Source organism: Hyla sarda, chromosome 8 (assembly GCF_029499605.1).
Source record: "Hyla sarda isolate aHylSar1 chromosome 8, aHylSar1.hap1, whole genome shotgun sequence".
In the NCBI taxonomy this organism is placed as follows: domain Eukaryota; kingdom Metazoa; phylum Chordata; class Amphibia; order Anura; family Hylidae; genus Hyla; species Hyla sarda.
The window spans coordinates 85,320,024-85,345,200 of record NC_079196.1 but is presented as its reverse complement, the minus strand read 5'-3'; the positions used below and the strand labels follow the sequence as shown (position 1 = coordinate 85,345,200).

General features: G+C 41.2%; 1 protein-coding gene across 8 annotated transcripts in view; it reads left to right on the top strand.

The window, feature by feature from the left end:
- The window catches only part of SPAG16 (sperm associated antigen 16), a 1,122,606-nt gene that overhangs the window by 874,479 nt on the left and 222,950 nt on the right, over nt 1–25,177 (top strand). Inside the window, exon 16 of one of the 8 annotated variants that reach the window (XM_056536063.1) lies at nt 19,374–19,432. The exons of the other annotated variants lie outside the window; for them this stretch is intronic. Within the exon in view, the coding sequence (XP_056392038.1) occupies nt 19,374–19,417 (44 nt within the window). The 3' untranslated portion in view covers nt 19,418–19,432. Of the gene's footprint in view, nt 1–19,373; nt 19,433–25,177 lie in introns of those variants that run through there. 8 annotated transcript variants of the gene reach the window in all.

The following is a 25,177-nucleotide window of genomic DNA, read 5'->3' as shown; positions in this document are numbered from 1 at the left end:
CGGGGACATGACGCCACTCCCCCTCCATTGATTTCTATGGGAGGGGGCGTAATGGCCGCAATGCCCTCTCCCATAGAAATGAATGGAGGGGGCGTGGCATCTTATCCCCTATCCTTTAATGAAGCACAGTGACCAACACCAGCAGATGTCATGGCTCCCCAAATCATAGTAATTGGGGGGCTTTGGGGTTTTTATGAGCTGTAATCCATAATCCTCACAATTATGACAAATCATGGCTTGAACTATCTTGCTTTGCATGTAATGATTCTCTCTCATATATTAGTTTCGCATTTTAAGTTGCATTACTGAAATAAATGAACTTGGCACAGTATTCTAATTTTTCGAGTTTCACCTGTATAGCATAATAGCGGTAAGAACTCCAATTTCTGATACAGAGCCCTAGATACCCTGGATAGACGTAAGTAAAAAGTAAATTTAGGCTACACTCACATCACGATTTTGCCATACTATGAAAAGTTATTCCTTAAAAACTGACAAAACTGTATGCAATCTTGTTATCAATACAGTTCCCATTAACTACAATGGTATAAAACCCGTAAATGTTTTTTTTAGAAAGAACACAAAACCCTTTGTAAACAGAGAAACAGGGTTCACAACCGTGGTTGAGTACAATTTTGTTCATGTAAAAAAAAAAAAAAGCACAAACCTTTACAAGGACAAAAACTTAGACAAACGGATACATCTTGTTGTGTAGGTTTTGTGTGTGAGGTGCATGTATACAGTTTGCTATACGGTTGTATGCGGTTTGCAAATACAAAACCGCATACGGGGACTGTATGGCAAAATCATGATGTGAATGCACCCTTAGGGCTCGTTCACATGAGGGTATTTTATGCTGCGGATCTGCCGAAGATGGACCCTACAGTCTGTCTACAGATGTGCCTGCTTAGAGCGGCAATCCGCCGCTATGAGCAGACACACTGCGATGTGCGAGTAGCTGCGTGCATGCGCCGTGTACTCGCTCAGATGGCGGCTGATCTCGGACTAGCTCAGGGAGCAGGGGGAGCGGCCGAGATGTGTGCGAGCAGACTGCGCAGTGTGTCTGCTTGTAGCAGTGAATTGCCGCTCTGAGCAGGCACGTCTGGAGGCACACTATAAAGTCCATCGTTGGCGGATCTGCAGTGTAAAAATATGCTGTGGATTTGACTGTCTGATTGAGCCCTAAGAGAACCTTAAAGGTGGGCATATACTTTATTTGCAGGCTTTGCTCTAGGTCAGTGGTCTCAAAATTGTTGCCCTCCAGATGTTGCAAAACTTCAACTCCCAGCATCTAGGACAGTGGTCTCAAACTGTGACCTTCCAGATGTCGCAGGGAGTTGAAGTTTTGCAACATCTGGAATGCCACATTTTGAGACCGCTGCTCTAGATAAACTTTATTCACACATTTACCAGAGAATGGGGCACATACTTTGGCAGCTGGGGCTCCAACTACCCGAAAAAATTGGGCACCAGTGAACTTCTGCAAAGGAATATTACTATTTTTTCTCTTTGAGCCATGCTTCTGTCGTACAAAGTGGCCTTTAACAACACGTAACCAAACACAAATACTGAGAGATACAGTAGCTGAAAAATATGAGTTCCCTTCATGCTCAGAGTGAATGGAGGGGGGCGTTGCAGAAGTAGTCGCCAGTCATCCAGAACAGAGTGGAGTTCGCTCCATGCATGGATGACTGGGGACCCCCGCGATCAGGCATCTTATTCCTATCCTTTGGATAGGTGATAAGATGTTTTTCGGTGCAGTACCCTTTTAATATAAATAAAGGTATGAATTTAAATGTTGCCTAAAGTGGATCGGTCAGCAGGAAAACAGGTATCTGCCGAAGATGGACCCTACAGTCTGTCTCCAGATGTGCCTGCTAGGAGCGGCAATCCGCCGCTATGAGCAGACACACTGCGATGTGCAAAAACTTACACAAACGGATACATCTTGTTGTGTAGGTTTTGTGTGTGAGGTGCATGTATACAGTTTGCTATACGGTTGTATGCGGTTTGCAAATACAAAACCGCATACGGGGACTGTATAGCAAAATCATGATGTGAATGCACCCTTAGGGCTCGTTCACACGAGGGTATTTTATGCTGAGGATCTGCCGAAGATGGACCCTACAGTCTGTCTCCAGATGTGACTGCTCGCAGCGGCAATCCCCCACTATGAGCAGACACACTGCGATGTGCGAGTCGCCAAGCGCATGCGCAGTGTACTCGCTCAGATGGTGGCTGATCTTGGACTAGCTCAGGGAGAGCGGCCGCGATGTGTGCGAGTAGACTGCGCAGTGATCCAGTGTGTCTGCTTGTAGCGGTGGATTGCTGCTCTGAGCACGTCTGGAGGCGCACTGTAGGGTCCATTGTCGGCGGATCTGCAGTGTAAAAATATTTTGTGCATTCGACTGTCTGAATGAGCCATAAGAGAACCTTAAAGTTGGGGATATACTTTATTTGCAGGCTTTGCTCTAGGTCAGTGGTCTCAAAATTGTTGCCCTCCAGATGTTGCAAAACTTCAACTCCCAGCATCTAGAGCAGTGGTCTCAAACTGTGGCCTTCCAGATGTTGCAAAACTTCAACTCCCAGCATGCCCGGACAGCCATTGGCTGTCCGGGCCCGCTGGGAGTTGAAATTTTGCAACATCTGGAAGGCCACATTTTGAGACCACTGCTCTAGATAAACTTTATTCACACATTTATCAGAGAATGGGGCACATACTCTGGCAGCTGGGGCCCCAACTACCCAAAAAAATTGGGCACCAGTGAAGGAATATTACTATTTTTCTCTTTGAGCCATGCTGCTGTCCACGTACAAATTGGCCTTTAACAACACGTAACCAAACACAAATACTGAGAGGTACAGTAGCTGAAAAATATGAGTTCCCTTCATGCTCAGAGGGTTTCAGACAGAAAAGTTGGCTTCATGTCACAAATTCCTGCTGAGAAGGTTGTAAAATTTGACCCAGTGGTTTGCAACCAGATACTGGGAATATAAAAGGACTCTGTAGAATCGTGAAAATGGATTCTTGAGTCTGCCGCCGGAAAATCGTGAGCATTTAGTTATAAATCAGTGTCTGAACCTTGTATACTTGTGGTGTAAGTGAAGAGCGGAATATTTTTCATGCTCTTGTTTATTGCCTTTGGTATTAATGCAGTTGGTTTCCATTTAATCATTGCATAGTGCTGATTAAGATCATGCGTCCAATGGCCCTAGGTTGCTGCCGGCTTCACGTGTGTGTGTGTGCGGGCGAATACAGTTAAAGAACAAACCCTATAAAATCCCAGTACATAGAATATATCATAAATTGTCTTTTCTCTATTATTAGGACATGCCAAACAAGCCTGATATTTCCCTGTCTATCACCCAGACAATAACTGCTTTGTAGGCAGCCTGGTGACATTTTTGATGCAAACATTCACTAACTTTTTATTAAGGGGGCAATTTGTTTATTTTGAAGACATTAAAATACAATCTATTCTGTAAGAATATTATTATTTTGAAGACTTGTGTATTATATCAGCCTATATTGTATGACCGGCATGGTTTTAGAAGGTCTCTGTCAGAGCCCTCCCAGCCTCCAGCCTGGCTCCTCTTTTTTGTGTGTATATATATATATATATATATACACATTTATTACATAGCTTTGTTGTAAACAGAAAGTGTTCAGCTACAAACACAAAATGTTAAAAAAAAAATGTACAAAAATCATTTTATTATTTTTAAAGGGGTATTCTGGGCAAAAACATTTTATCCCCTATCCATTTTATCCCCTACCATAGACATGAATGGAGGGGGAGTGGCGTGATGTCACGGCCCCAGTCCCGGAATGCGGGTGCTGCAGGGAGATCGCGGGGGTCTCAGCATCCGCCCCCCACGATCAGACATCTTATCCCCTATGCTTTGGATAGGGGATAACATGTTTTTGCCCGGAATACCCCTTTAATTTTTATGCTCTCATTCGCAACCTATATACAATACATTGTTGCATCTTATCAAAACTTCTCCGAGATGTACGGATAATGCACCAACAATATATTCCCCAGTGTTTGCAAGCTGCATGTTCGTATTTATCCATCCACAGACACCAAGTGGCCCTTTAACTCCATCCCCACATCAGCTTCACAATAACTGGCTTTCCAGTGAGTCCATTCAGGAAAAGTTTGGGCTTCAATGCTAAAGTTTTGATGCCAGTGAAGGTGCCGCTGATCTACAGACCAACCGCGCATAAAACAACTAAAAATTCCTCCTCAGAGCGCTCGGTAGAACACAACCTGGCTCGCTTTGACTTGTTTGAGAACCCTACTATGAACAGTGTCAGACTACACAGGGACTGTCAGTCAGATCAAAAGGGCATTGAAGGGCTGGAACAGGCAAGGAGGATAATGGGCATTTATGAATATGTCACAATAAAACAAACACAAAGGGGTACTCCGTCGAAAAACATCTTATCCCCTATTCAAAGGGGACCCCTGCAATCTCCGGACCAGCAGCAGCGGCATCTGGAACACGGAAGCTTGTAACTTCTGCATTCGTGATGTCACACCACGCCCCCTTCATTCATGTCTCTGGGAGGGTCATGACGGCTAGTATGTAGCCATCTTGCCTTCTTCCATAGACATGAATGGAGGGGGGGGGGGGGGACGTTGCAGCAGTAGTTGCCAGTCATCCAGCACCTAGTGGAGTTCGCTCCGTGCATGGATGACTGGGGACCCCCGCAATGAGCCATCTTATCTCTATCCTTTGGATAGGTGAGGAGATGTTTTTCTGTGCAGTACCTTTTTAACATAAACAAAGGTATGAATTAAAATGTTGCCTAAAGTGGATCGGTCAGCAGCAAAACAGGTATAAACTATCCCACGGCTAGATAGTGCTAGTCATCATGATTCCAGGGATAGCTTTTTTTTTCCTTTTTCACTACTGTGTAAGCCTAAGTGTTTTTATGCAAATAAGGCTCAAGTGCCCAGGGGCGTGTTTCCTTGCATGGCAGAAGCCCAGATAAGTCCAGCCTATGTCCCCTTTATCTAGTGGCTGTCAGTCGAACAAGGTACCTTGATGAAAGTGGACCTGGGGCAGAGATAAAGAGGGATACTTCTATCTCTGAACTGGAAAATATTATGGAGACAAAAAAAAAAAAAGTGTGATTGTGATGACTAGCCTTATCTAGCCATGTGCTTATTTAAACCTCTATTTTCACCCTGACAGGTTCTCTTTAAAAAGACTGATGTGCTAAGTACAATGTAGTAAACAGCTCTGAAAAGACCCCTTTACCTTCCCTTGCACCCCCAACCTTTCACTTTAAAAATGAAAACATACCACCTAGACCTGTGTTTTCCAACCTGTTTCAGCTTAAGACACCCCTCACAATTTTTTTTAACACAAGACACCCCCACCAGATTGTCTACAAAAGACCAAAAATAAATAAATAAATAAAAGCCAAAAAGTAGCAATGCACAATACCTATAAATCTCTACTACTGCACAGCTACATTCCTGCAGCCTACAGGCCACAGAGCTATGATATGGTAGAACCCCTGTGGTGGTGAGCCACAGGGGTCCTTGCACTTCTAATCACCATCTTCCCAACAGGAATGCTGTGGTACCCCTCATCACGGCACCCCAGTTAGGAGCCGCTAACCTAGACGATGGTCAGAAAGGATACTTGTTCATCTGTGTCTAATATGAATTATATGCTGTTGTTGATTTATGGGCCATTGCCTTCCTGGTTATATAAGTTCATAAATGACTAAAACCCCAGGAAGCTCATAATGACGCATATGTATTCTTTTTTACTCTGTGTTGTGTATAGCTTTTTATATCTTAGACTAAACCAGAACCAATGCTAATAGGAAGCCAAGTCCTCGCAAAGAGCTCCATCTTTGCCTAAGTACTTGCACATTCCAATGAATGCGGGTGATGTAGATGATGGGTGTTGATCTATTCTGCAGCATCAGATTCCTCCTTACTACCATTCTACTTTTAATAAATATAGCAATTTAATTTAGAATCATATCCTGCATGACTACACACAATTTTAGTAGCATCCTTGGAATAGCTCTTGATAGACTCTTCATAGCAAGATATTGACTCTCTTATCCGATTTTTCACTTTGTACCATTCCCCCTCTATAAGCTGTGAATGAAATTATATTTGAATATTTGTTTTAAATTTAATTTCAGATAAACATTGCAAGCACTTATCTCAAGGGCTCACTGGAAAGCTTCACATCCAGAGCCAGTAATGCACTGTTTACTATGGATGCCGAACAAAAAATGCACATCATTTTAACTGCAGCTTCTATTAAAGGATTACCCCATTTATGAAATCAACCTTTTCAGATTAGAAGTGATAAATATCTTTTCAATTTTCTGTTGGCACCTTTTATGCACAATTACATTAAAATAGCCAGAAAAATACCTTAAGCGCCAATTGACTTACATGCATTCTGCATATCAGAACAGAGCAAGAATTTATTAGTAAAAATGAGTAAAAGATGCCCAGTGATCAGACCATAGTCATGTGACCTTTAAGATGTCTCTTTCGGGTATTTGTAATGGAGGAAGCTATTATATTGTTCAGCCATAGTAGGAGCTGGTAGTTATATCTATAAGACCTGTTATTCCTAAGATCATATTGTTTGCATTTCTGTTTATACATGTTTAGACAGAGTATGTCAAAGAAACTACTACTTATTACTGCTTAAAGGGGTTTTCTGTCAATGAAACTCCTTTTCTAATAAATTTACATATGTTGATAAATTATAAGTTCTTTTACTATCCTTCTCTGGTCTTTCATGCTTTCCTCCTGCTTTTCATGTAAACTGTCGCATTTGTCTGGTGTACATCCTGTGGTGTACTTCCTGTTCCTATGTATACTTTAGCTGGGAGTTCATCCAACTATATTTCCATTCCATTGCACCTTCTTTATTATAAGAAAGGGTTGGCTGAATTCCTGGCCAGAGTGTACACAGGAACAGGAAACCACAAGTGGCAAACCCATAATAAGCCAAATGGCAGGGACACTATTTGCAATACTATAGTGTGAACTAGTCCACACTTCCCTATAAAACAAATCACTGCATGCTCTTTCTTATTTCCAACCAAGATCCCCTAGAAGCAATGGGTTTTTTTTTGTTGGTAGAATCCAGATGTGCCACACACACATGCATGAATTCATATTATCAGGTTTTCACCATTCCTGGTAATCATTGTCTTCCATGCCCACATTCTTGTTAATCTAGACCATGTTTGTGTTGCCAGATACTGTTTAGGCCTCTGTCCAGATTACAGAAAGGTTGGTCAAGCCAACTGATTTTAACAGGAACAGCTAAATGTCTAATGGATATGGTGGTATATTGGCTCTAATTTGACACATGATGTCAGGAAAGAAAAGATTTGGGCTTGCTAAATTTCAACAACTTCTTTCTATTGTTTTTAAGTAGCAGTGGCTTACTTCTCCTTTTCCCATTTAGAAAACATAAATGCTCATCTGATCTGGATAGATACAGTAGCTATTGGCAGAATGGATGTACAGCAGTATCTATTATGTCTATGACATCTTTGATTGAAGTGTGGTTTGACATTTTTTAAACTGGTAACGCAGTGGCACAATGGTTAACAATGCACAATGCTATCTTTAAAGGGGTACTCCGGTGAAAAACTTATTTTTTTTATCAACTGTTGCCAGAAAATGAAACAGATTTCTTAATCTTAATCCTTAAGAAAAATCTTAATCCTTCCAGTACTTATTAGCTGCTGAATACTACAGAGTAAATTATTTTCTTTTTGGAACATAGAGCTCTCTGCTGACATCATGAGCACAGTGCTCTCGGCTGACACATCTGTCCATTTTAAGAACTGTCCAGAGTAGGAGAAAAACCCCATAGCAAACATATGCTGTTCTGGACAGTTCCTTAAATGGACAGAGATGTCAGCAGAGAGCACTGTGCTCGTGATGTCAGCAGAGAGCTCTGTGTTCCAAAAAGAAAATAACTTCCTGTGAGGATGTGACGTCAAGGCAACGTCACTAGTCCGGGGCCTGCCCGGAGCGGAGAAGAGGGTCTCCCGGTGAAGATGGACAGCCCGGAATGACTAACCCTCCCCACCGGACGGTCCCAGCAGCATAGGTGGTCGAATGTGGACGGCCCGGACCAGCTCACCCTTCCTTCCCACTAAAGGGAGGTGAGTAGAAAACAAAAGGGGGTCCGAATGATGACGAAGGCCCGGCAGTGGTCTTCAACCTGCGGACCTCCAGATGTTTCAAAACTACAACTCCAAGCATGCCCGGACAGCCGATGGCTGTCCGGGCATGCTGGGAGTTGTAGCTTTGCAACATCTGGAGGTCCGCAGGTTGAAGACCACTGAAGGGATTGCACAGGCGGAGATGGACGGCAGGGACCATCCCCTCACAGCTAAAGCCAGAAAAGTTTTTTTGTTCACTCGAGTATAAGCCGAGGGGGGCGTTTTCAGCACGAAAAAGCGTGATGAAAAACTCGGCTTATACTCGAGTATGTACAAAATATCTTGCATTAAGGCTTTTTATTTATTTATTTTTTAATAGATCATAAACTTAGTGATTGTAAATAACTATGAAGTACACTGAAAAACAAATAACACATAAATTGCTTGTGTTAATTAGTCCATATCGTACTCCATACCTCCTTTCATTATATTGACTGTAGCACTCGACATGATGGTCCTCACATTAATGGAAAGGACCATTCAGCTTAAAATTAGCTATTAAATAAGCTCCGGCGCTCCGCCAAGAACAATCTGTTTAGAGAGGTCCTTCAAATAGATTCAGCATATAGTGCCATGTAAAGGGATTGGTCCAGCTGTATGAAATCTAAATAAATATTTTTAGGTGCAGTTCTAATAAGCACTTTTAATATGTTCTCCAGTCATTCCCTGTCTAATGTTCTTTCTTAAGATATGTTGTAATTTTTCTCAAAATTTATAATGGACATAATTCACAATACAGTCATTAATTACTATATCATGGAGAAAATTAACTTTTCCCATTGACAAATGGGGAAATATTGCCATTTTCTGACATTAGAATAATGACACCGGAAATGTGACAATATGTCAGAGTTATAGGCTCATTTATTGTAAGTAGTTATTGCATGTATTTTGGGTAACAATGTGCAGTGTCAGTCCCAGTCCAAAGAAAAAAACAAAACTTTTTTGCATTGAATATGCAGACCAGACCAGACTCTAAATTACTCTCTCTAAACAGAGTCTCTCTAAATATACACCCTGACCAACTGCCTCTTTATACAGAATACATCCCAAAAACTCTCCCCTAAATCCCCCAAATACAGACCCCAGCTCGGACCGTCCCCACAGTCAGTCTAGAGTAACAGCATACACAACATCTCAATGCTGGGGTCACAGGTATATCTGATGCCCAGTCTGAGAGTCTCCTAGACATTTATAGAGTTTTAGGTCTGAATGGTGATTTTATAGTATGCTATGCTTTCTTTTTAACTTATACAAAATATTTTAGTATTGACATAGTTTCATTTCTTTGGTATATATTAAAGGGGTATTCCGGGCAAAAACATTTTACCCCCTATCCAAAGGATAGGGGATAAGATGTCTGATCATGGGGGGGCCCGCTGCTGAGACCCCCCACAATCTCCCTGCAGCACCCGCATTCTATGCGGGTGCTGACTGAATCTCCGGTTTCGGAAACCTCTGGGTTTCCGGGACTGGGGACGTGACATCACGCCACGCCCTCTCCATTCATGTCTATGGGAGGGGCGTGACGGCCGTCACGCCCCTCCAATAGACATGAATGGAGGGGGCGTGGCGTGATGTCAGGTCCCCAGTCCCGGAAACCCAGAGGTTTCCGAAACCAGAGATTATGCACCCTCATAGAATGCAGGGAGATCACGGGGGGTCTCAATAGCAGGCAGCCCGCGATCCTTTGGATAGGGGATAAAAAATTTTGCCCGGAATACCCCTTTAAATTATCACTTGCTCAGTCATCATACAGCATAGCGGATGATTTTGTGTAAGTATGTTTTACAAATTTTACACACACACACACACACATATATTAATCTGAATTCATTTATTTAAAGCCTCCAACATATATCACACGTATTTATGACAAAGTCAGTATATACATTGATTTCTTTGCTGATATTGTGTATAAGAGTCGTGTCTGATGTGTATAATGTCTTTTGTAATATCTAGCAGTGCCCCTGTTAGAAAGGAGTGGCAGTGAAAACTGTCAAACACTGCTTCAGTCAAACGCTATGGGACTGCAGAAGTTAGATGACTGTTGTACTTGGTCAGAGCCCCACCAAACGGAGTTCCCTTGTCATCCAAGTGAATGTAGCAGAAGTGCACGTCTAGCCACTGCTGTGTTTATGTGCTATAGGATTACCGCACATAGCCGTATATAGTTCTTAGCTTTAAGATTTTGATAGCATGTGAATATAGTAGCCGACCATGCAAGCTGCTTCTCAATTCATTTAGACACATGGGACCCCTATTTTTTGACTGGTGGAGGTCTCAGCAGTGGGATGGCTTGTAGTAAATCCCCTGTACAGAGGGGAGATTTTGTGCTGGACAAGCAGGTTTTATTTTCTAATATAAAAGTAACGAGATACAGACCTCTAGATATATATATATAAAAAAATATATAGATGGACTAGTTGTATGTAAAATAATCAATAATATTTATTAATATAGATATATAAATATATGTCCAAGCGGGGCATATATAGAGGTCTGTATGTGCCCTGCTTGGACACATATTTAGATATCTATATTAATAAATATTATTGATTATTTTACATACAACTAGTCCATCTATATATTTTATATATATATATATATATATATATATATATATATATATATATTTCTAGAGGTCTATATCTTGTTACTTTTATATTATATATATATATATTTTTGCCACGAGGGGTATGTGCAACACAAGTACCTCGATATATATATTTATCATATAGTGTGAGCCCCCCAACTTTTGTTGTTTAGGATTTAGCCACATTTGTTTGTGGCTGAAGTAAAAGGCCGTATATGTTTTGCTACTGAAAATTAAAAACAGCAGAAGCCCTGTTTAAATGTTACTTCCATGTCTCAGACTACTGCTGTTTTGCTCTTGAGCTTTTTTTAAGCACAAATAAAACATAGAAAACTTCATTTTTTAAAACCAAAATATATTAGAAATCTTTTTTATTTACCATAAGGAGTGCAATGGCAAACATTTTTTTAACGAGAGTCACCATTTAATGTATTGCTTTCTACCTCTACATAATTTATTGTACTACTATCTACCTCTACATCATGTATTGTACTGCTATCTACCTTTACTAAAGTTACTGTATTGCTATCTCCATTGGTATCTTATAATGTACTGAGAATGTAGTGCTGTCCACCTGTACTACATGAACTGCAGTACTAATTAACTATACCATGTGTGGGGGATTAGCCCTGTAGAACTAGTCAAGTAGCAGCAAAACAGCAGTAGTCTGAGACATGGAAGTAACATTTAAACAGGGATTCTGCTGTTTTTAATTTTCAGTAGCAAAACATATACGGCCTTTTACTTCAGCCACAAACAAATGTGGCTAAATCCTAAACAACAAAAGTTGGGGGGCTCACACTATATGATAAATATATATATCGAGGTACTTGTGTTGCACATACCCCTCGTGGCAAAAATATATATATATAATATAAAAGTAACAAGATATAGACCTCTAGAAATATATATATATATATATATATATATATATATATATATATATATATATAAAATATATAGATGGACTAGTTGTATGTAAAATAATCAATAATATTTATTAATATAGATATCTAAATATGTGTCCAAGCAGGGCACATACAGACCTCTATATATGCCCCGCTTGGACATATATTTATATATCTATATTAATAAATATTATTGATTATTTTACATACAACTAGTCCATCTATATATTTTATATATATATATATATATATATATATATATATATATATATAGCAATATAGCAATACAGTAACTTTAGTAAAGGTAGATAGCAGTACAATACATGATGTAGAGGTAGATAGTAGTACAATAAATTATGTAGAGGTAGATAGCAATACATTAAATGGTGACTCTCGTTAAAAAAATGTTTGCCATTGCACTCCTTATGGTAAATAAAAAAGATTTCTAATATATTTTGGTTTTAAAAAATGAAGTTTTCTATGTTTTATTTGTGCTTAAAAAAAGCTCAAGAGCACATTTTCTCCCATCTTATACACAGACTTAGGACTGAAGCCCAAACACAGGAAGTGCAGCCTGGAGTGCTGAGGGGGGTGTGGCCAACCAACAGCATATGGCAGTTAAGTGTAAGAAGAGCTATGATTGGATGAGGCCGGACACACCCCCTCAGCACTCCAGGCTGCACTTTCTGTGTTTGGACTTCGGTCCTAAGTCTGTGTATAAGATGGGGAAAAATATGCTCTTGAGCTTTTTTAAGCACAAATAAAACATATTCCTTTTTTTTTTAACCAAAGTATATTCAAAATCTTTTTTATTTACCATAAGGAGTGCAATAGCAAAAATGTATTTTAATGAGCGTTACCGTTTAAGTGTAGTCAGGGTAGATAGCAATTCAATACATGATTTACAGTGTAGATAGCAATACATTACATGTAGCTCTTTATGCCTTACTTGTGCTCAATTTGACGTACAGAAATGCTCTTCACTGTGGCCAATCACAGGCAATTCATTATTAATATGATTGTAATTTCAAGTTATAATGACTCGGGAAAAACACATTAACCTGCAAGCAATGTGACCTGAAGAAACATCTTTTTTTTTGTTTTCTTGTTTTTTGTTTACAGCTTACTATTGCCTTCAAAGCATATAGTCACTTTGTATTATTACAGTGACACCAATGTGCATCCATACTGCACGAGACATTTTTCTTGTGAGCTAGTTTAATTTTCTTGACAAAATGATATGACTTAGCAAATGAAGGATCTTTTTCATCAAGCTGTGTGAAACCATGACCGACCACTGCTAGAATTAGAATCAAGTCTATTTCCATCTGGTTACATGTGTACATTTTCTCATACACCTTTCATGGCAGATATATATTTATAATATGTGTCTTTCTTTAGTGTATTTTTTTGTAGCATGCCGAGGTTACAGATTATTTCATATATTACATGCATGCTTCAAAGTTACTGGCAGAATTAAATTGGACATCACTACTGCATAGGACCACCCACTAGACTCTTAAGAATAGAAAGAGCAGAAGTTTAAATTAACAATATACTAGTTCTACAATTTTATTTTCTCACAAAACTATACGCCAGTCCAATCAGCTCATCCTACTCAATTACATGATTCGTGCAGGTCAGGCATCGTGTTCAGTGTGACAACTCCCAGGTGTTTTTGAGGGTTTATTCTAGCCCGGTATCTCAGGCATTTATGCAACAAAGGAGGCAAACATGTTGCTAACTTCACCAATAGGCCAGAAAGTGTTTACACAAGTCTCCTGCTCTGGAGAACCTAGCAAGTCCATTGGCGTTTTGTAAATAAATATTATTATTGTTAGACAACACATTGACTTTTAAGTAGTTGTCTCAGCTCACAAAGTTATCCCTATTCACAGCAGTTAGTATCTGATCACGGAGGGTCCAACTACTGAGACTTGCACGATCTCAAGATTGAGTATTCAAATTTCCCATTAGAATGAAATGGCAGGTCACAGCTCCATTCATTTTCTATGGGAGTTGCCAAAGATTGCTGAGTACAGCATTCAACTATCTCTGTGGCGCCCATAGAGAATGAATAGAACAGTGACATGTATGCAGGACCCACCACTAATAGGAGACTCGGGGCTACATTCTCAAGATTGTAAGGAAAGATCAGATAGTTATCTTCCATTCTGTAAACAGGGAATAACTTTGTGAGTTGGTACAACCTCTCTAATGGCCAATGATACTACTGCAGGGAAACTAAACAGTTGCTTTAGGTATCTCACCTCCCCCCCACACACACTGCTAAATAAAGTTCTATTTAAAGAGAATTATCATCACATGGAGGAATTGGCCTCTACTTGGAGGTCTACAGTCTAAGTATAAGTGCGAGAGACCAACCTATACGGACTAAATGGTTACACCGATAATACCTGATTCCAGTGAGACTTGTGTGGATAACTTAAACAACTGCACTAGGTGCAACAGATGATATAGCGATACACAGCCATACAATCCTTTTGGTTAGAAGTAGCAGATTTGTTACATAGTAAACTGGAACTCCAGGGATTTTGTTCTCCAGAGAATAGTCTCTTGGGGTTAGTGGAAAAAAACCTCCTTCCTTCGGAGCTGTACAGGCTTTAAATGTTCTATACTTTAAAGGGAACTCGGCATCAGATTTTACCATATAGATAGCATGATTGACAGCCTGCGTCACCACTCTGCTCCATAAGCAGATGGGGCAGAGCGATGACATGGGCTGTCAGTCACACGAAGACGGGACAGGTATAGGTAAGTATAGCTCCCTGCCCAGGGGAGTATTTACTGGGGCGGCAGGGGAGACTTACAAACTTCATATCTTCTCCCTCCCTGGGGGCAGGAATGTCCCTCTGGGGACGGTGACGTTGAAGCAAAAACAAAAGCCGTAAAGAAAAAACATGAATAGCCAAAGCAAATAACCCTATGGCACACTTTGCGATTGATGGGACAAAAAAAAATCTACCTCTACAGTCTCTCCTTTTTTTCTCTCCACTGCTGGTTTCTGGATTAATTCTTACAGTAATAAGAATTTTGTATTGGTCCACTTCATTCAATTACAGATCACAGCTGACTGGAAGGGGTCCCAGCAGAGAGACCCTCCGTGATCAGTTTTTCATTGGGATTGTCATAAGTGGACAGGCTCTTTAATAAGAAAAGCTTTTTTCTTCTGGTGTATCTGATTATACTTGTGGGTGGGAATATTTTAATGCTGTGTATTTAATTATTTTGCTGCTGAATTCTCTCATGGGATCTAGAACAAATATTTACACACCGCCAAGCAAATAATTATTCACCATGCAACTTTATGATTCTTGCAGCTTGTAATGAAAGCCAAAGTGGAAAAAGAAAAAGGCTTGGTTTGTCACTCATCCCATGACAAATTGATCAGTAGGGTCACCAGGGAAGTATCCTTCTGGTGGCAGTGTCTTCGGTGATGTGTCCCAGAGTGCGGTGAATGTGCTCCTAGACATCGATGAGGCCCGTGTCTCTGATATATAAACAGTATTTCTGTTCCCTATGCATGTGTTGACAGAATGAAATGATGTGAATTCTCATTTACTGAAGGCTGGAATTAATTAACTCTTGCTTTGAACATTTTTTTTTCCTAACTGTTGTTTAATAAAAGGAAGAGTTCCTGTCGCTTGCTTTGAAAGTTGCAGCGTTGCATCTGAAGCCTGGCTTAAATACAAGTGTTTAATCTTCTAATTAGTTCCCTCCTGTCGGCAATCAGTTAGATGCCGAGCATCCTTGAAGGTCAGTTTGTCCTTCCTTCATTGAATCTCAGAGCCTATACTTGGCCAGCATTAGTACCTGGAGAGTTGCCTGCTCAGATATACAGCCATTCAGACGTATAGCTCAAATTTTGGAAGTTAATGTGAACAGAGAGTCTGGACAGTGGAGGTCACTGGCATCGGGATTATTCCTTTACATATGTATACAGCTGGTTCTCGTTCAGCTCACTAAATTCCGCCGCTTTATGCACCTTCTGCTAAATGTCCTTGGGCATGGAACAAATTTTAGGGTTGTATTACAATTGATTATGTCTGTAAATGGTATTGGGTGTTGGCATCAGAGTGTCAGACTCTAATGTTTTAATTGCTATATAAAGTATATCTGCTTTACAGGCCAACATTTCAGAATGATGATGATCTGTGTCAACCAATACGGATAAAGCACCCGCTTTGTTCTAGCTATAGCATCATGAGCTGTCTGATGGTATCACTGATATCCTGTAAATCAATGTATATTGCTAGTCACTGTTTTGTGTGCTACAATTGATTATCTCTGTAAATGGTGCCGGGGGTTGGCATTAGTGTGCTATTCCCTGATTGAAAGTTCAATGTTTCTATATTTTTTAATAGCTTTATAAAATATGTCTGCTTCTTGGTCCAACATTTCAGAATGATGATGATCTGGGTCCACTACTTAGCATAAAGCACCCATTTAGTTCCAGCCGCGGCACCATGACCTGTCTGACATTATCATTGATATCCTTTTGTAAATCAATGATGTTTATTGCTCATTAGTCACTGTTTTGTGTGCTACATATTAATTACTATATAATGGTTTTATTCCAACATTTATTTCACAATATAATGACAGTTTTCTGATTGACGGCTTCTTTTAGGAAAGAATGGTAATAGGGACTCTCTGAGAGTTCCATTGTAAGAATAAGATTTACATTTAACTGTTTTAGTGTTTGACATAATTAACTTTAGTTTCCTTATTGCAGTTAGTCTTAACTCTCTTTATCCAAAAATCTGATATAGCATCATCTGCTGGTTCCCATGGGCTGAATGTCCTTTAAAGGGGTACTCCGCCCCTAGTAGATCGCCGCTGTCGCGCAGCTGCGGAGCCCCGGGATCCCCGCTGCGGCACCCCGCTATCATTACAGCACAGAGCGAGTTCGCTCTGTGCGTAATGACGGGCGATACAGGGGAGCAGCGTTACGCCATGGCTCCGCCCCTCGTGACATCACGGCCCGACCCCTTAATGCAAGTCTATGGCAGGGGGCGTGACGACTGCCACGCCCCCTCCCATAGACTTGTATTGAAAGGGCCGTGATGTCACAAGGGGCGGAGCCATGACATAACGATGCTCCGTTCCCTGTATTGCCCGTCATTACGCACAGAGCGAACTCACTCTGTGCTGTAATGATAGCGCAGTGCTGCAGCGGGGATCCCAGGGCTCCCCAGCAGCGGGACCGTGGCGATCTGACATCTTATCCCCTATCCTTTGGATAGGGGATAAGATGTCTAGAGGCAGAGTACCCCTTTAAAGGGATTACCCTAAGCTAAGTGTCTGACCACAGGGACTACTACTGTGAAAATGGGTTCTGTCCCCCATGTGAATGGAGCAGTGGTTGAACAAATGGCAGATGATCAGATGTTCACTTGACTTACTGCATATTCCTCACACTTTATAAGGGCTGCTCCACAATTAGATATTAAAGGTAATATTGTGGACTATCGAGCATGCACACATGGAGAGGACTATTGCACAGTACAGTATACTGCTGTTCAGTTAGTGATACATCATTCTGAGAAGCATCTATGTCACTTATGGCAGATATGGCGGCACACACCTAGTCTCTTTAAAGGGAACCTGTCAGCAGATTTTACCTTATATAACTGTTGGCACCATGTTATATATGGTAAAAGCAGTATTCTTACCATGTCCCAATTCCGTTCTCCATAATGCCTAACATAACTTTGAAAATGTCCCACGCCGTATGATTATGACCCCCAAGTATTAACGCCTACTTGAGCATGATTGACAACCTAGGCCGTCCTGACTTCACTGCTCTGCTCCCTCTGCACATTCAAATCCGACACAGGCCCAGAAGCTGCGCTATCTCCAGACATGAAGCTTCTTCTGGGAAACAAAAGATTTGAATATGCAGAGGGGGCAGAGCAGTAACGTTGGAGAGACCAGGTCTGTCAAGGTCGAGTAGGCATGAATACAGCCTAGAGCAGCAGTGACTACCTGAAGATGCAGCAGGCCCAGAGGGCTACTTAGGGGTCAATTACATACAGTAGGGGACATTTTTTTTTCAAAGTGCTTTTTCAACATTAAAGGGGTATTCCCGCCAAAACCTTTTTTTATATATATCAACTGGCTCCGGAAAGTTAAACAGATTTGTAAATTACTTCTATTAAAAAAATCTTAATCCTTCCAATAGTTATTAGCTTCTGAAGTTTTCTGTCTAACTGCTCAATGATGATGTCACGTGACGTGACTCATCAGAGAGCAGTTAGACAGAAAACAACAGCTCAACTTCAGAAGCTAATAAATATTGGAAGGATTAAGATTTTTTTTATAGAAATAATTTACAAATCTGTTTAACTTTCCGGAGCCAGTTGATATATAAAAAAAAGTTTTGGCCTGGAATACTTAAGAACAGTCCTTGAATTAGAGGATCTAGCAGTGGACTGAGCTACTGAGCATGTGTGACCACTGACGATAGAGACATAAGAAGAATTTCTGAAAGCAATTCAAAAGAACACCAGGGGGCATCATAACATTGTTATACGAGGCCAACTAAAGAATTGATCTTATCCAGAAATATAACATACAACCCCTTTAATGGAAAGTGATCACAAAAGCGGATGCCCTGTCCATTCTTGCTATAGATATCAATGAGAATACTATTAGGTCAGTACGTATGTCAGATAAGTGATTAATCAGCTCCATGGCTGTGTGCATTTTCTCTTATATGACTAATAATAGCCTATACAGTACCTGTAATTGATGTCTGTAATTTATTTCAGCCTTGGCCTAAACATGTTTTATTAATAGAGGAATCACAAATTATGTCTCTAAACTCAAGAGACTACATTTAGGGCTTTGTAATTGTACCTACATTTATATAGTAAAATAAATGAACTGTGCCAGCCATCTCTCTCCAGATCTAAAATGCCCAATTAACCGGCTTGGAATATTCCTTGTGTCATTCCTTTGAATTGATTAAAGGCACAATTCATTCTGCAAGGAGATGTCTGCCTGCTGCTATAGGATTGATCCCTGACCTTTTCCAAACTCTGAGAAGAACATTCATTCTGATTGTCACAAAATCCACAGTAATGCAAACCGTGAATCCCACTCAAAAGGAATATTTTAAACTCGACTGCTATTACTGAGACCTAGCACATGGTGTATTATTATTATAATAATAATGTATATTTTTTTTATTTATCACATTTCCTCTTATTATTTTCATAGCGATTCCACATAATTGACCATGAATAAATCTCATGGATATAATGAGCTGCAGACAATAAGTAACAGTGTTATATTAGGGTAAGAGATTAGGGAAGAGTCTGAAGTGCTTGGTGTAGTACTCCAAAAAAAATAAAATATTAATCGGTGTAGACATTAGACATATGGCGGGTGTCCGAAAATTTTGCTTTATGTTAATTATGCCACTTTCACATGTGATGTGGCTGCCTTTTAGCTTCCATATTGCTTCTGCTTCACCTGAATCCTGCACAGTTCTGCTACGAAAAGCTTTAAACACTATAAAACCCTATGAAAATCTTTGGTTATGTAGAAACTCATTTTCAAACATTTGGGACATATAATAACCATGTACTGTATGTGTTTACAGACGAACAACAGCTCACTGAGGCATCAGGTTACATGTGCCTATAGAAGTCTTTGGAGAGTGGAAGGTGGAGGAGAAGTTAGCCGCAGAGTGAAAGAGGCAAAAATATGCTAATAGTTGTTGTTAGTGTTATATTTTGTTGTTAGGGTTATATTTCACTGCAGTGTTCATTTCTAGCTTACACTGTACAGTACTGCTCTGTAATGGCCTTCATGCTGCTGCTGCGTCTGAGGGTGGGCTTTAGAAATATGGCACATTTGTCTCCCGTACACATACAAATCAGTGTGTGGGAGACATTGTTGCAGCAAGCCTCCAACCACTAGCTCAGGGACAAATGAAAATGAAAGATGGAGCCTGTAGAGAGGGAAACTGATTATACATGCCACTACTATAGCACGGGCAGCATGCAGACAAAATTACAACCCTAATAAACAGCAAAGTTCAGCCAAAAATGGTAGAAGAAAAAATATAGCGGCACTCGCCCGTTTAAAACTTCAATGCTTTAATGATTCAATCCACAAAAACAAGTCGGGAGGCAGAGTGACTGACAGTGATGGACCATTTAGTTGTTTCTTCTTTCTTCCAACTGAAAGAATCAGGAACCTGCAAAACGGTCGGTCCCTCAGTCAGCTCCAGCTGAACGTGTCTCTCTGCCTCCAAGCTAGTTTTTGTGGATTAAATAAATAATGCATTAGTTTTAGATGGGTGAGTGCCACTATATTTCTTCTTTTACTATGATTAAAAATGCCATATGCAAGTATAAATGATGGCCGGAAATCATCCAACTCCTATGTTCACACACATGACAGCAAGCCACTTTAAAGATTACCTCTCGTGATCTTGTTACATTTTATAATCCTCCCAGTTCACTACCCCCATCATGATAAACCACCCTCTGCCTTTTATTTTTATTATTTTTAAATTAGATTCACAGACTGGCAAGGTTAGTTACCAAGCAGGCGTGACATCATCTGAAGCCATACAGAGGAGAACTTCCTCCCTCACTCTGCTACACACAGCCCAGAGCAGTTCAGTGAGAGATGAGCTATGACTGGATAAGGCTGCACACTTGCATTTCCTGATTTTGGACTACTACCAGGCCAGCAGGAGTCCAAAGTCTGTGCAAAAGATAGGGAGAAATGTGCCCTGGACAATTAGGTACACACCTAGTGGCAGCTTTTTTTTAAACACAAATAAAACATAGAAGACTTCATTGTTTTTTAAACAAAGTACATCAGAAAGATTTTTCATTTACCATAAGGAGTGCAATAGCAAACATTTGTTTTCATGAGAGTGCCCATTTAAAGTGCAGGCATGCTTAAACTACAGTATGCTGCTATATGGACATGCAGTATGTTGTGACTGATTAATGACTACACGTGCCTTTAAAAAATATTGTGTCAGAAATACACCCCTTCCTTTAAAGGGGTATTTACTTGAATGAGAGTTGCATAAACAGCATACCAGCAGTTGTCAATTTATTCATACGTTTTCAGGAGGAATAACAGAGGAATGGCACATCATAGAGCTGTAGGGAATACATGCAGGTCTGCTGTATCTGTGAAGATTGTATTTGATTGATTTATCGCAGATAATTTGCCATTCCTTCATAATCATTTATTGTTATTGGTCCTTTTTGTCATTTGTTTGTCAGCTTCATCGCATTCATCTAGAAAGCTCCGCAGCTTCTGGGATAATGGAAGTGTTCCAAGGCAGTGGATCTGCAGAGAGCAGATGTGGCTGCAATCATAAAGCAGGCGAAACCACCAAAAGGTGATTTCTTTTACATGGGATATATTGTCTCTCTCCTCAGAGGGCTACAATGAGCATTTGGTCTAATCATTTGTTTTTGATGGTTGGCCAACAGTGCTTTATGCAGGCTTGTGAAATGGTCAAAGTGTCAGGCAAAATTAGGCAAAGCAGCGAAGAGACGGCCCATTGGGTCTCATCTATCTCCTCCAGGAGAAAGCAGTTACCTGTGAAAATGTCGATTCTGCTTAAATGAGCCCATCTGTCTGCATCCCACTGTCCTCTCCGCTAGTGGATGAATTCCTCCTTCCTGTTACTGCACTAACATAAAGAAATTAGAAGATGAGAGGTCCCCACTGTCTAGGCTCACAGAACATCTGGATCAATATGTGCATCTGACTTGCTGCTTACTTCACTGCATTTGTGTTACTACTACGCTTCGAAATGAATTCACATTGATAAACCACAACATTGCAGCTGTGTGCATGCTTTTAAAGGGGCTGGAATGCTATGTAAAATAAAAACAATATATATACAATATGAGGCCAAATATATAACCCGACATACGATCATTTCAACATACGATGGCCTCTCAGAGGCCATCGCATGTTGAAGGCAGCATCAACATACGATGCTTTTGTATGTCAGGGCCATCGCATTAACGGCTATCCGACAGCGCAGACTGCTTCAGCTGCCACCGGATAGCCGTTTACGGTGCCCCGTGTGGTCCGCTGACGATCACTTACCTGTCCTCGGGGCTCTGGCGCGTCCTCTTCGGGATCCCCTGCATCGTCAGCGTTCTCCATCGTCATCACGCTGCTGCACACGCCGTCCCGTCATCCAATAGGAGCGGCATGCGTAACGACGTGATGGCGGCGACGGAGAGCAAGGATGCCGGGGAAGCAGAGGCCTTGCCGAAGCGTCGGGGACACCCCGGGGACGTGGCGACAGCGATGGAAGGTGACATCCAGGGCAGCGGTGATGTCCGAAGTGGCGGGGACAGGTGAGTATAACCTCCAATACCAGTGGTCTTCAACCTGCGGACCTCCAGATGTTGCAAAACTACAACTCCCAGCATGCTGGGTGTTGTAGTTTTGCAACATCTGGAGGTCCGCAGGTTGTAGACCACTGTCCTATACTTTACATTGCACGGATCCCTTAACATACGATGGTTTCAACAAATGATGGTCCATTTGGAACGGATTACCATCGTATGTTGAGGGACCACTGTACTGTATTTATACATATTGGGGGACATTTTGTTATATGTTATATGTTATAGCAGTCTCATACAAAAAAAAATGATCCCGTATCCACAGGATAGGGGATAAGTTTTAGATTGTGGGGGGTCTGAGTGCTGCCCCCCCCCCCCCCCCCCCAAGATCTCCTGCCACCACGCCCCCTTCATATATTTCTATGGGAGATATTTCTATGGGAAGATAGCCAAACGGCTCTCCCATAAAGATATATGGAGGGGGCGTGGCGGGCTCCGCTTCGGGCAATGGTCATGATGTGCCGCTTCTGGGGAGAGCTGGGGCTCTGTACAGGAGATTGCGGTGGCCCCACCCCTACCCCTGCGATATAAGATTTGATAAGTTTTTTGGTATGAAATAGCTCCTTTAATAAAAAATTTTAGGGAAAATAAAAACAGCAAATTTTTGCACAATAACTATTTTCACTGTTCTTAGCCTTCCGACACTATGGGCTTGGCTTAGTCGGAGCATCCTAGCAGATTTAACACAACATGCACTAGCAACCTACTTTAGTTTGAGTCTAGAACAGATTCCTAAGTTGGTTGCATGGACAGTGCACCAGGAAATTGTGTCTCTTAATACAGAGGATTTTTTTACTTAAAGGGGTATTCTAGAGAAAACAATTTTTTTTTTTTTTTTTTTTTTACAAATCAACAGTTTGTAAATTACATTTATTTAAAAATCTTTAGCCTTTCAGTACTATAATCTGTTAGAGGAGCTGGAGGAAGTTGTGTAGTCTTTCCAGTCAGACATGGTGCTCTATGCTGCCATCTCTATCCATATCAGGAACTGTTTTGAGCAGGAGAGGTTTGCTGTGGGGTTTTGCTCCTGGTCTGGACAGTTCCTATCATGGACAAAGATGGCAGCAGAGAGCACTGTGTCTGACTGGAATGATTATACAACTTCCACCATGTCATACAGCAGCTGATAAGTTTTGAGGCGCTACTAGGCTTTAATAGACACAGATTCGTTATGGTTGTGACTAGTGCCATAGTGCCACCCAAGAGGTATGTCACCTGTAACCAAAAAGGTAGAGTCCATTACTTTATTATAGCTTTACTTTGTAATATTAAATGTAAGAACTAAAGTGGAACTTTCTTACAATACAAATGTAAGAGCAACTATTATTTCATAGTTTAACCCCTTAAATGGGCACTGTCACCAACTTTATTTTTTGATATGTTATAGTACTTATGTACTACAACATATATCTAATATACTTTTATTATTATTTTTTTTTATTAAAAAGGTTTAATTTACATTAAAAAACCGGCCACTGAAAAAGGACTGATTTTGGAGTGGCAATCGGTCCTTTTTCAGTTAGGCTGCTCTCGCTCCCTGCCTGTCAATCAGACATGCGGGAGCGAGCGCATTGGTTCCCCGGCCACTGGCATCATCCCCCTTCATCATTACCCTGTCATCATCCCCCCTTCATCATCCCCCCTTCATCATCCCCCCCTTCATCATTACCCTGTCATTATCCCACACCACCCCCTTCATCATCACCGCTTGTCAATGTCTGATTTAACAGTGGTCTTCAACCTGCGGACCTCCAGATGTTCCAAAACTACAACTCCCAGGATTCCCGGACAGCCGATGGCTGTCCGGGCATGCTGGGAGTTGTAGTTTTGAAACATCTGGAGGTCCGCAGGTTGAAGACCACTGCCCGGGCCTTCGTCATCATCCAGCCCCCCCCCTCCCCCCCCCCCCTTAGTTTTGTACTCACCTCCGCTCGGACGTTCGGGTGAGCTGGTCCGGGCCATCTGTGCTGTAGGACCGTCCGGTGGGGAGGCATAGTCGTTCCGGGCTGTCCATCTTCACCGGGTGGGCCTCTTCTCCACTCTTCGCGCCCGGCCCCGGAGTAATGACGTTGCCTTCACGACGACGCACAGGGACATTCATGAGCAACGTCCCTGTGCGTCGTCGTCAAGGCAACGCCATTATTCCGGGCGCGAAGCGCGGAGAACAGGCCCACCCGGTGAAGATGGACAGCCCGGAACGACTATCCCTCCCCACCGGATGGTCCTGCAGCACAGATGGCCCGGACCAGCTCACCCGAACGTCCCGCCGAGTGGAGGTAAGTACAAAACTAAAGGGGGGAGGGGGGGCTGGATGATGACAAAGGCCCGAGCATTGGTCTTTAACCTGCGGACCTCCAGATGTTTCAAAACTACAACTCCTAGCATGCCCGGACAGCCGATGGCTTGCTGGGAGTTGTAGTTTTGAAACATCTGAAGGTCCGCAGGTTGAAGACCACTGAGAGCGGATAGTTCACTCGAGTATAAGCCGAGGGGTGCTTATACTCGAGTATATACGGTATTTTGACCACCTATAACTTTCAAATTTTTCTGTGTACAGGGCCGTATGAGGGCAAATTTTTTGTGCCCTGATCTGCCGTGAACTTTTGCTTAGGTTTTACTTTTTATAAATTTTTTATAAATTTTTTTTGTAATAAAATGTGACAAAAATGCAGCAATTTGGGACTTTATAATTTTTTTTACATTTACACCGTACGGGATAATTAACAATATATTTTGATAGTGCAGACTTTTAAGCACGCGGCGATACCAAATTTGTTTATTCATTATTTTTTTGACTCTTTTTTTATTGTGGGGAAAATGGGAAAAACGGATGATTTACATTTTATTGGGGGGAGGGGATTTTTCACATTGTTTTCCTTTATTTATTTTTTTACACTTTAAAGGACCAGGGGTTTTTCCGTTTTTGCACTTTAAGTTTTTTCCTCCTTACCTTTAAAAAATCATAACAAAATTTGCACCAAAGAATCCATATGATGTCTTTATT